Below are 13105 nucleotides of genomic sequence, written 5' to 3'. Positions count from 1 at the left end.
GGCGCGGGATTTCGTCAACGATGCAGGGAACAGTGGCATCAATCAAGAGGAGCTGGGCGGGCACAACACTGGACCTGGGCGGAATACAGGGTGAGTGGACGGAGCCTCTAGGTGCTGATTTTACACCCACATAGCACCTAGAGGCTCATTAGCATATAATAAAAGTGCTTTTTTCTACAAAAACGGCTGCAGGGACTAATGTTAGAAACATACTGTTATGTAGTGCTGACATGGGCGCATCGCTAATCTCAGTCAGCTACATAACAGTATTTCTGGTGGTAGAAACCCTTTAAGGCCTCATGCACACGAACGTATTTTTAAACGTCCCGCAAAACTTGGTTCCGTTGTACCGTGATCCGTGCCCGTTTTTTCTTCCGTGGGTCTGCCGTGATTTTTGGAGGATCCACGGACATGAAAGATGAAAAAAAAATCTAAGTCAAGTTTGCCATTAAAATGATAGGAAAAAACGGACACGGATCACGGACACGGATCACGGACACGGATGACAATCTTGTGTGCATCCGTGATTTTCACGGACCCATTGACTTGAATGGGCCCGTGAACCGTTGGCCGTGAAAAAAATAGGACAGGTTATATTTTTTTCACGGCCTCGAAACACGGGTCACGGGCGCGGTGTAAAAACGGTGCACAAGCCGAGTTTTCTACGGCCCCATTGAAAGTCAATGGAGCCGCAGAAAAAAACGGAAAACGGCACAACGGCCACGGGTGCACACAACGGTCGTGTGCATGAGGCCTAATTGTACATTTAAGGAGCTAATAAAAAATAAATGTGCCCATAGCCTTTAACTACAACAACAAACATTACTATTATAATTTTACTATTTTGCTACTAGTCATACACAGCGTGATGAAAGATATTTTTTAGGGTCCATTTTGCGGAACGGAATTGCGGACCCATTGATTTCTATGGGGCAGCACAAAGTGCTGCCCGGATCCGGGATTGCGGATCTGCACTTCTGGGTCCGCAATTCTGATCCCGAAAAATATAGAACATGTCCTATTCTTGTCCGCAATTGTGGACAAGATTAGGCATTTTCTGTTAAGTGCCGGCGATGTGCGGTCCGCAAAATGCAGAACGCACATCGCTGATGTCTGTGTTTTGCGGATCCGTGGATCCGCAAAGCACACACGGACGTGTGAATGGACCCTTAACGTGTTGTTGCTTTCAGCTGCTGGAGAGTTCTCAGTATATCACCCTCATCATTTTGTTAGACTGGTGAGTGACTTCTCGCACTCTAGAGGATCTAACAGATCCATACATTACATAGACAGCCCATACATTTCAATAGGCATGGTGTAATCCTGCATTTCCCCAGCGGAGGTGCTGCAGGGTAATTAAACACTTGTTGCTGTCTCCCCACAAATTGCAGCTGACTGCTATAGACCCAAAGGGACACTCTGTGATTAGTTTAAGGAACTGCCTAACAGATGTGGAGAAAAGTTATTATTTCAGTATCAAAATCATGTTTCTTCATACCTATTATAAGCCATGATGAATGCTATCCCTCTAAAGATGTGATCATTAGTGATCCTTGTGCTTGATGTTTTGGAACCTCTCACACTTATCTTTGTGACATACAGTTGGCTGAATCTCTCAAATGTCAGTGAAAATGAAGTATTTCATGAAGGCAGACTGCTGTATGAATCAGTGCTGCTTTGTAAGATAGGTTAATGATGTTAGCACAGTCAATAGCTCTCATACACAGCACTTACCAAGGATTTTGATATCTGTGAGTTATTTTATCTTCACAGTCTCTACGGAATTCGCCAATCTAATGCAAAGAATAAAAATTACATCAGCATGAGCATCAAAAAGAACAGTGGAGTCCACAAGGACCAATGTGTAGAGCGCTTCCACCAATCCTATGAAAAGGGATTCAACCAGCCAATATTTTCCATTCTTAATCACACATAACCAGAGGCTTTAGTCCTGGCTCTCTCTGTTGGCACTCTGAGACTGTGCTGGGAAGGCCTTTTACGTGGGCCACATTCTCCTTCACAACTTACACATGCTTCAGCTCATATCACGCTGTCTGCCTACTTCTGGTCCTCGCTCAATCCTTGTTGTGCGCTATATATTAAATGTGAAGCATTAACATGATGTGAACAGAGCCTAAGAATAGTTTAATACAACATGTTTGCCATGCAGTTAAATGGTCACTGTTTCATTCTACGCTGCATTAATCAATAGTACTGATGAATATAAGAAACTCTGTAATAGAACGTATCAGAGAAAAATGCCTTATTCTAGAGTTATTAGCCCCCCCTTTTTTCTAAACGTTCTTTCTGAAATTTGTGGGCAATTGGTCTTGTGAGAGTAAGACAGACTGCCTGCTCACTGAAGGATTAGATTACATTGTCCTATAAAACTAGTGTGGGGGGGGGGGGCAGGAAGGAAGTGCAGAGAGAAACAAGCACACTGAAGAGAGAAAGGAATGATTCAGCGAATAATAGTAAGTGTTATATCTCGCCCCAAATGCTTTATTCACATCACTACTGCTCAGTACTTCTGTATATTGTCCTAAATTGTGCTTCCAAATGATTCAAAGAGAGTGTTAGGAAAGAGAATCTGCTATCTCCATGTGTAATAAATGGGGAGACATGATGAGCGACTAGTCTCCACTCACCAGTTCAGAAACAACTGAGAATTAGAGATGTGGCCTATAGAGGAGAAAACTGCTAAAATAATGGCAGATATAAGTCAAATACTAGTCAGATGTAGTCAATGTTATCACTTATATACACCCATATTTAAGCTTATTTAGAAAAGTTATCTGAAAGTACAGGTATGCTTTTAGGGTACTTTCACACTTGCGGCAGAGTGATCCGGCAAGCAGTTCAGTCACCGGAAGTCTTCAGTTCTTTTCGCTGGAGATAAAACCGTAGCATACTACGGTTTTCTATTTTGCCTGATCAGTCAAAATGACTAAACGGAAGACTTCCTGATGCATCCTGAACGGATTACTCTCTTTTGGAATGCATGGGGATATACTGTACCTGATCAGTTCTTTTCCAGTATTGAGCCCTTTTGACGGAACTCTATGCTGGAAAAGAAAAACGCTAGTGTGAAAGTACCCTCAGGCATACAATGTTTATTTCTCCAAAGAAACTGTTTCAAAGGATGCAACTATAGGTCTTTACTGTTCAATCCATTGCCATTGAATTTCATTGATTGCCCTGTCAAAAAACAGTATCCAGTCATACACTGCGTTTTTATATTTTTTATATTTTTTATATTTTTTTTTAGCAGTATACGCCTCACCTGTATGACAAAAATGTTTTGTGAACATCTACAAACTTCTATCTTAAAATTATGAGGTCAACTAGTAACGGCAGTGGTATCACAAACTGCATTGAGGTTGCTGAGGTAGCTGTTGGACCTAGGCTTGGTGGCTGACAGTGCCATACAATCCCTATACTACATAAAAAGACACCACTGGGCCTAAGAGGGCCTAAAGATCCCTCTATCACATAAGAAGCCACCAGTATTTACTGATTTTACTTTGGGGCCTAGGAGCTTTGGGTTACACCTCTGTGTAAAGAGGACCAACTAGTTTTCATGACATGTCTGTTTTAGTCAGGGGCAGATTGGGAAACTTTAAATGGCCCTGGAAAAAAAAAAAAAGAGGCCCCATGTGGTAGGTGGGTCCAAATTAACAGAAGGCGGGGCTAGTACAAGTAGTTGGGCCAGTAATAACATATTGAGGCACAAAATACCAACCCAGCAGAGCCAAATACCTCAGTGCAACACAATAATCTACCCCAGCAGTACAAAAAACCACATAATGCCCCAGAAGAACCAAATACCTTCTTAAAAGTTGCCCCTCTGTGATTGCCAGCTCCAGCTGCCACATTCTGGCAATACAGTTGAATTCAGGAATCAGGAGAGCACCTGTGGTCACCGGCCAGGTACATAACTACTTGACGTCCCCAGCATTAATTAACTCTGGGAGCGACAGATCATTACTTACCTAGCTAGTGGCCATTAGGAGGGCTTAGGCGGCCCCCTGGGCATCAGCCCACCGGGAAATTTCCCTGTAGAGTCTATGGCAATCCACCCCTGGTTTTAGTAAATACTAGTCTGGGGCATCTTTTCTTAGAACTCGTTGTGCTGTTCCTCCTGGAAATGTATGAATAAGATTAAAGAGTCAGAGTAAAGAACGTCTCTGGAAATTAAGAGAACTGGAAAGAGACAGAGGCTCCCGAATATAAGGACCTAGAAATAGCGGAATATCTCCATATGGAAATATGGTCAGCCATGGCTCATTCCTGGGTCACCCAGTAGCCATAGCATAATATACAGACTAGTATGCACAGTTAGAACAGATGCAAGGATACCATTGTAATAGTAGATTGATGGCTTTCAGAGATAATATTAGAGCAGTGACTGTAAAGAAATCCATTGTATATTATTCTGCCCACCAGTGCACCATCAATAATGGAGATGAATTGACTGTATTCTTTTCTGTATATAATTAAAGACATAATTATAACCTTCAAGAATAGTCCGTGTTTGATTTCATTCAAAGGTGACCTATTGAGAATAGCATTCTAGGAAATGCTACAAAGGTTAGTCATTAAGCCTGGATTCCTGCTGTTCTCTTGTGCATGCAGGAAATGGGAAGGATAAGTGCGGCCTATCCACAGGCTACATGGCATTAATAAAGCTTTATGCCACACTGCTTATCAATAGACTGAGCAAGATCCATTCATTTCATCATTTATACAGCCTAACGAATCCACTACAAGTCATTATAACGTGATGTCCAACATGATCAGATTTTGGAGAGATAAGTGTAATGAGCAGCTCTGGGGGCAAGAGGTGCTTGATGTGTAAGGCCATTGACAAGCCATGACCTAGAAACCCTGAAGGACAAAGAACTTAGTTCTCAATTAAAACAAGTAAACCAGGCTTGACAAATTGGTGTCTGCTCTGGTTTGATCATGCTCTATGACAGAAGAGGCTTTCTGAATATATAACTATGTAATCCCATTTACTGAACTGGTCAAGCAGAAAGAATGTTACAAGGCCCAACTTCTCTCTCTAGAATGCTATATGACACAGTGTTGTTGTACTGAGTGTAAAGGCGTGCTATCTCCATCAGGAATCCGCCACAACCTCTAAAGTATGTATCACCAGCATAGAAATGCTATCCGTCATGTTCTGTCAATTTGTGGCCATATGTAACGGTGCGACTATATCAGGAAGAGCTATACATTGGCCCATATTTTTTAGCCAGTTGACACATAGGGGGACATTTATCATTGTTTGTTCGCCACAATTGTAGCATTAAAAAGGCGCAAATTAAGGTGCATGGCATCTGTGCACCATCATTTGCGACTTTTTGAGGTTGCCGGCACTTTTCCGAAGCGGAGTGGCTTAGCAGAAGGGGGCGTGTCGCCCGCCGCATTCACTACTATAGCGGAAGTCTATGGCAGCCTGTAGCTGGTGTAGACTTCAGTTTCTGGCACACAGCAGGACAGAGGTGCGCATGATTTATTAAAAGGCTTCTGCATGATAACAAATCAGGCGCATCTCACACCAGTGCAGGGAGGATGGATCTGCCAGCCTTGATATATCTCCCCATTGACTCCCTTTTCTAAAAATTTTGCGATTCATCCCAATAAACTTTTTGTTTAGACTGGGGTATGAAATACCAGTCTTAATAAATGTAAGTCAATGTCTCATTATTCCAAAGGCCTAGTTCAGTTATTTGGTCAGCTATTTCCATCAGTTCTTGTGAGCCAAAACCAGTAGTGAAGCCTCCTCAGAGATGAGGTATAATGTAAAGATTTCCTTCTGTTCTGTGTTTTTGACCCGTACCTGGTTTTGGCTCACAAAAACTGATGGAAATTACTGACCAAATCACTAAAGTGTAAACTTGGCCTAAGCCTAAAAATATTATTTAGTCCAGTTCTGATTGCTGGCAGCCAGTAGCAGAATCATCACTCCTTATTAAAGGTGTATTCCCATCTGGGAGATTTATGGCATATCATTGGATAGACCATAAATGCTGTGGATCTCACCCCTGGGATCCGCTCTTATGTCCATAACGGGGCATCCAAAGTGAACAGAGAGCACACTGCAAATATGTTGCGTCCTCTCCATTCACTGCTATGAGACTCCCGAAAATAGCCAAGCAAACGCACTATGTTATATTAAGAAGTCCCATAGCAGTGAATGGAGAGCAAGCTGCGCAAAAGCGACCACTCCTCAATTCATCCCATGGGACTTCCAAAATAGCCAAGTCAGCACTTGGTTGTTTTCAGGCGTGCATGTGCGGTGTGTTCTCCCTTCATTTCTGGGCCCTGTTCTGAAAATAAGAGAGGGTCCCAGAGGTGGATCCAAGTAATATTCCATGAATGTCCCCGATGGGACAACCCCTTTAACCAGGGCCAATGAACTTTGATCGGTAGGCAGTATTTAGTCGGAAGGGTGAAGACCAAAAGTATAAAAGTTTAGAAGAGTGAAAAGTCTGCAGTGGATTTTACATTCTAATATGTCAGCAGAAAATCCTCAGTGTATTACAGTAGCAGCAAATTGAATGAAATTTTAATCATTTTCATCCATATGCTGTGGAAAAATATCCTGGTGTGATTTGGCCTGCAGTGTGGATTTTAAATCCACAACATGTCAGTTCTGTCGGCAGATTCTAGCTGTGGTCTTTGTCCTTTGTAATGCATAGGATGGAATCTGCAACAACATTCAGATGTAAATCATGAAGATTTGTGCCATACATTTGCCACTGAATTAGCTGATTTTTCTGTGCCATGTGGACTTACCCTACAATTAAATATGGTGACAGAGAGGTAACTTGAAGCTCCTGCCCTGGACTATGTGAAGTCTGTAATCTGGATTAGGGCCCTCACCTACCATGTGCCATTTATAATAGGCTGTTCTCTCTGCATCTCCTTTAGCTTCAATCTTGACTAGTTATACCTACCTTACAACAGTCCAGTAGCATCTGTAAGCAGGAGCATGGTTGATATGTTTTTTAGCATCTTGACTGTTACTGGGTAGACTGTCATTTAGGCGGCTTTCACCCTAGAGCTTTCCCTAATCTCATGCCACCATTAGGATGCCCATGAGCGTATTGGATATTACCTTCTCTCACTTTGGCATCTCTGGAATGTCACTTCACGTTAATGACATTTAATATCCTGTCTGCCTTACATTCCTTTGCAGACTTGAACCTTATGTTGAAGGCCTGTGCATGACTTCTGGTGACTCCTTTGTTGTCTATGGTTGTGCACTTTTATGAGTCCTGACCTATGTTGCTGGTTTATGGCTCTTCAGTATATTGATTTTAGAACTGATGAATTTACTGTTATCAGTTTAGATGTGTAATAGTCCAGAGTGGGGGCATTACTATTGTTCCACTGATTTATTGTATTTCACATAATTTTGATATAATCTTAATGTATAACATGCTGTGTACCTGGTTTACCAGCAGGTGGAGTATGACTGGCAGTGCTCTGTGCCAGGACTGGAACTTACCATTCAATTTCTTCCCCCCTTTGGTAGAAGTGGGTTAGGCCGACGTCCTGCCAAAGGTGGGGGCTGAGAGGGTTAGTCAGTTGAGAGGAGAATTGGGCGGTGAGGGGACATGTTTTCCCCCTCTTCTGCCGAAGGAGTAGGGGAACAACTTGTAGAGCACCCATTCCTCACAATATTCAGCCCTTGCGGACAACGTATTTAAATAGAGGAAAAATGGGCCAAGGACACCCTCATCATCAAGCCATTTGTAGGCCGGTGTCAGCTAAGAAGAGAAAGCAGCATCAAATCGGCTTGTCACCATACCTTCCTCTGCTGGTGCCAGAAAGAGAATTTGCACTAAAGTTTGCTGTAACCATTTTGCTGTAACCTTCAAGTTCAAGTTAACTTAGTGAGCTAGTTTCACACTTGCGGCAGGATGGATCAGACAGGCTGTTCACCCTGTCGGGCCCGTCGTTCCGCTATATCGCCGTGCCGCTGGACTGCTGCTCCATCCCCATTGACTTGACGGGGGTGGAGCTCTGGCGCAGCACGGCGAGAGTCCGCCGGACTAAAAGTCTTGCATGTCCGACTTTTTAGTCCAGCGGCCTCTCACCGCGAACTGCCGTATTGCGCCGGAGCTCCGCCCAGTCCCCATTATAGTCAATGGGGACAGAGCAGTGGTCCGGCGGCACGGCAAAATAGCGGAAGGACGGATCCGACAGGATGAACAGCCTTTCCGATCCGTCCTGCTGCAAGTGTGAAAGTAGCCTAAAAGAACTTTATAACGTTTCCAAGTATGGTCTCATTTGTCTGGACCCGGATTTATACTTGACCACTGGTCCTATCTGAACTACCATCACTAGCTTCTCATCTAACTGGACCTTTTGATTCCTCACACTCCAGTGTGATCGGCAGATGATGTTTGGGCCCACTTGCATAAGCCCTACTACACAAAAAGTGAATTAAAAATCCACATTATCCTTGATCACCTAGCTAGATTTGGAGAACATCGCACCAGTCGGATATTTGCTTTCCTTGTCAGGTTTTCACTGATAGAATATACATTTGGACTTTTGAACAAGATCAGTCAATAACCATACATACATATACTGTACATATTAATTCTCAGACCATTTACATATTTGCAATTCAGCAAAGCAGAAAGGTAAATTTAGATTTCCTTATCAGAAAATGGCTTATTTCTGCTTCTTTCTTTAAAAATAAAATAAAAAATGGGGCAAATAATCTGTGTGACCCAGGGACGGACTGGTCATAGACTCTACAGGAAAATTGCCTAGTGGGCCAATGCCAAAGAGGCCACCCAAGCAATCCTCACACCACCAGCCAGGTACATAAAAATTTGATGCTCTCAACATTAATCAATGCTAGGAGCATCAAGTACTTGTACCCCTAGCCTTCATCCACAGGTGCCCTCCCGAATTCAAGTCATCAGGATGGTGATACAGTTGAAGCCTGCAGAGGGGGCATCAGTATTTTGTGCTGCACATTTGGTTCTGCTGGGGTAGTATTTTGTGCTGAACTTTGGTACTGCCAGCCACATCTGCTTCTGTTTTCCCTGCCTAGTTGTGTTGCCGCAATTTCTTTCAGCTTGGACCCGCCTATAACATGGAGCCACTTTTAGGTATTTTTTCAGGGCCACTTTAATTTCTCAGTCCGCCCCTGGCGTAACCCTTCACACATAACAATTAGCTCTATGAGCCTTACATTCCTGCTCGGATTATAGAGTAAATTACAACGTGTCAGCAGTGCCTAAAACCACTAAATTTAGAAATGTTCCTCCTAGATGTCAATAACCAATACCTAGGGAGACTAATCTGACTGCAGCGGCTGATAAAAGTCCCCAGATAAAGCAGACAGACTGAAAAAGATACAGACAGATCATGAGAGGATAGGATTTTCTGGAATAAGCCTGTAAGTACCGTTGCTGAATTTTAGTCATGTTTTGATGTGTATCAAGGGTGTTTATTATAAGCCAATGGCCGCAGTGCATTCCTGTGGTAGTCCCGCCATACATACCTTGATCTGATGATTACTACATATCTGACTTCTGTTTAGGAAGCTGAACTCAGACACTCCCCAGCCTATTCCACCTACGTAACAGTCTTTAGGCAGCGGGGCCGGAGTGCTTGGTGCAGGCCGACACAGATACTCCACATCACTGGTGTTTTCGGCAGATGGCATCCCTTCTCCAGTATATCTGGTGCAATCAGGAGGTTTTGGCCTGTAATCTGTCTTATAGTCAGGGCCTACAGAGGACAGAATGATTCCATTTTGAGTAACCATGCTGTAAGTTTCCCCATGAACTTAGGTCATACGTTGTACAGGTATATAGTGACAGTAAGGCGGATCAAAGACATGAGGCTAAGGTCACACCACTGCTATTGATTGACATTGTTCTGCTCTGTTAGAGGAGTAGAACAACAAAAATAAAGTATAATAAAGTGTCAGATTTGGCACATGACATAACTGACACAAAAGAAGCCTAACAGATCTTATTGAGTATTAGGGGGTCTGTTCAGAAGTCCGCTTTTTCTAATGTGTGCAGGACCTTTTCTCCTCTGTTCTTGATGGGATTTAAATGAAGGCCTCAAATGTAACCTTCAACAGATGACGTTGGAGGAGGGAAGGGTCGGACATGTTAAAAGGGTTGTCTCACTTTAGCATTTTTCATGTAGCGGAAGTTAAAACAAGACACTTACTAATGTATTTCTATTTTCCGTATATATTCTTTGCTGGCTAGATTCATTTTTCCATCACATTATACACTGCCCGTTTCCATAGTTATGACCACCCTGCAATCCATTAGTGGTGGTCGTGCTTACACACTATAGGAAAAAGTGGCAGCTTACTGGTGGCCAGGACTGTGGTAGCGCACATAAACTAGCGTTTTTTGCCATAATGTGCAAGCACGACCACCACTGCTGTATTGCAGGGTGGTCGTAACCATGGAAATGAAAAAATGAATGAAGTCAGCAAAGGAGGCAATATGGACAATCACAATACATTAGTAAGTTCCTTGTATTAACTATCTCTACATCGTAAATTCCATTTGCTGAAGTGATACAACCCAATTTTTTTTGCCTTGAATAGCAACCTTTTTGGCAGTTTATGCCAAACGCTGGAATAAGCTGCATAGTACAGGTGGGCCTAAGTGGGTTTCTCTTGGCTGAATGGTTGTATCCTGTCCTGTGAATTCCTATTTACATATTATTATTAATAATCTTTTAAACCTTTACATAGATTATTGACTTTGTGTTGGTATAAAAAGCTGGTAAATATTAGATGCCTTGGAAATGATTTGATGAGGGCTAATGTTGCTTAGCTACATAATTCTTCATTGTTTACAAAGGCACAGCTAGTTATGGGGTCATTTATCAAACTGGTGTAAAGTAGAACTGGCTTAGTTGCCCGTAGCAACCAGTCAGATTCCACCTTTCATTTTCCAAAGGAGCTGTCAAAAATAAATGGTGGAATCTGATTGGTTGCTATGGGCAACTAAGCCAGTTCTACTTCACACCAGTTTAATAAATGACCCCATTAGTATTTGAGCATATGTTTGTAAATAAGAGATTGTGGCATACAAGCTTAATCATACCACTGTTGTGCTGTATGTAATCTGTCAAAATCCAGTTCTATCTGTACATGACTGTAATTTACAAGTCTTTTACCTGTGGTGAATGACAATGTCCTCCAGTGGAGGTCCAGCCTCCGGCTGCAGGAAGCCCTTCTCAAGTGAAAGTCCCTAGAAACTCCAGATTAAGGGCAAATCCACAAAGGATGTGAAACGCAGTGGAAAAAATCCACCATGGATGTACTCCTAAGCAGCTTTTTTTCCCTTTTTTTTTAAATAAAATGTGCTCCTGTTGTGGAATGACAATTTATTCGCTTTGCAACTATGGCGGGGATTTCTCATTCCATTTGCGGCTGTGTTCTGGACCACACCAAAGAGTGAGATTTAAAAAAAAATATTTTACACTGCTCTCATCATTTTAGAAAAGTGGGTGGGAAAGCCGCATGGCTGGCTATGTTTATTAGGTGCATGTCAGATTTATCAACTATGACTATTTACGAAGTTCCCAAAAAAGCACACTCTTACGCCAATTGTGGGGGGGGGGGGGGGGGGGGGGTGTCATAAAAAACAGAGTAACATCTTTAGCCAAAAGTGTTATGTTTAAAGATGTGTCAAATATATCAAATGTGCGACATTTGACAAATCTGATAAATGTTACAGCAACGCAGACTCAAGAAAAACAAACTTCAAAAACAGACATGGTAAATAGATAGATAGATAGATAGATAGATAGATAGATAGATAGATAATAAATAGATAGATATTAGATAGATAGCTAATAAATAAATAGATAGATATTAGATAGATAATAAATAAATTGATAGATACTAGATAGATAAAAGATAGATGATAGATACTAGATAGATACTAGATAGATAGATAGATAGATAGATGATTGATAGATAGATAGATAGATAGATAGATAGATAGATAGATGATAGATACTAGATAGATAGATGATAGATAATAGATACTAGATAGATAGATAGATGATAGATAGATAGATAGATACTAGATGCTAGATAGATAGATGATAGATACTAGATAGATAAAAGATAGATAGATGATAGATACTAGATAGATAGATAGATAGATAGATGATAGATACTAGATAGATAGATAGATAGATAGATAGATAGATGATAGATACTAGATAGATAGATAGATAGATAGATAGATGATAGATACTAGATAGATGATATTACATACATGTGACTATGATGAATGCAGCTAGGTTGCTGATGAATGAGAGGCATGTCTCATGCACATTACCTGTGTACAGCATCCTCTTTCCTGGGAGCCGGTAGCAGGACATGGGGGTTGAGGGCCGACCATTATGTACTGGATGCATTCTCTGCCTAACAGTAACCCTATAGGACTGGGTGAAGCCTGATCACTGAGCAGTGTAATAGGAGACTCATATCTTTGTCCATTGACCAAACAATGTTTCTCCAGCAACAAAGTCACCAGGACAACCAGATAGATGTCAATGGTAGTGGATAATACTGAAAGTGGTCCTATGGGAAAAACTTCACCTCACAGATAGTCACAATACATCAAACAAGTGCCTGTAATTAAATAATTAATCCTGATTACTTCTATGCAGTGTCTGTCATAGGTAATCAGCTACATCGTGTTCGCCAACATAATTAGTGACATTTAGATGCAGCCCCTGGGACCACCTGATAGACCCAGGAAATACAGTTAATTTGCACAAACTCCATCGGGACTGTTTGCGACTATATTACTAGAAAATGGCTGAATGGACTGCAGTTTATTCTTTCAATGACGGCGCACTGGGATGAAACTACTATGGCCATGGTCAATACGTTTATGGTATGGTCAGGGCTTCCAACTGGAATACAGTAAAATTCCCAGGTCCATCCTCCATTTGGTAACCTGTTATGTACATGCTGATCACATAATCACTAGAAGAAGGGAAAAAGATTGAAAGAAATGTTGTAATATCTGCTTCTCAGAGGAAAGGAAGAGGGAATAACATCTTAGATATTTGG

The 13105-nt window shown here is 41.8% G+C and overlaps 1 protein-coding gene across 1 annotated transcript; it reads right to left on the bottom strand.

The window, feature by feature from the left end:
- Positions 1 to 1730: 1730 nt before the first annotated feature.
- C1H4orf45 (chromosome 1 C4orf45 homolog) lies at positions 1731 to 12405 on the bottom strand. The gene is made up of 3 exons (XM_044276910.1): positions 12363 to 12405; positions 9536 to 9765; positions 1731 to 1793 (listed from the first exon to the last, which is right to left on the bottom strand). Exons 1-3 carry the CDS (start codon positions 12403 to 12405, stop codon positions 1731 to 1733), a joined length of 336 nt encoding a protein of 111 aa, XP_044132845.1.
- Between the last annotated feature and the right edge of the window lie 700 nt (positions 12406 to 13105).

This window comes from Bufo gargarizans, chromosome 1 (assembly GCF_014858855.1).
Source record: "Bufo gargarizans isolate SCDJY-AF-19 chromosome 1, ASM1485885v1, whole genome shotgun sequence".
In the NCBI taxonomy this organism is placed as follows: Eukaryota; Metazoa; Chordata; class Amphibia; order Anura; family Bufonidae; genus Bufo; species Bufo gargarizans.
This window is presented reverse-complemented; position numbering and strand designations above follow the sequence as displayed.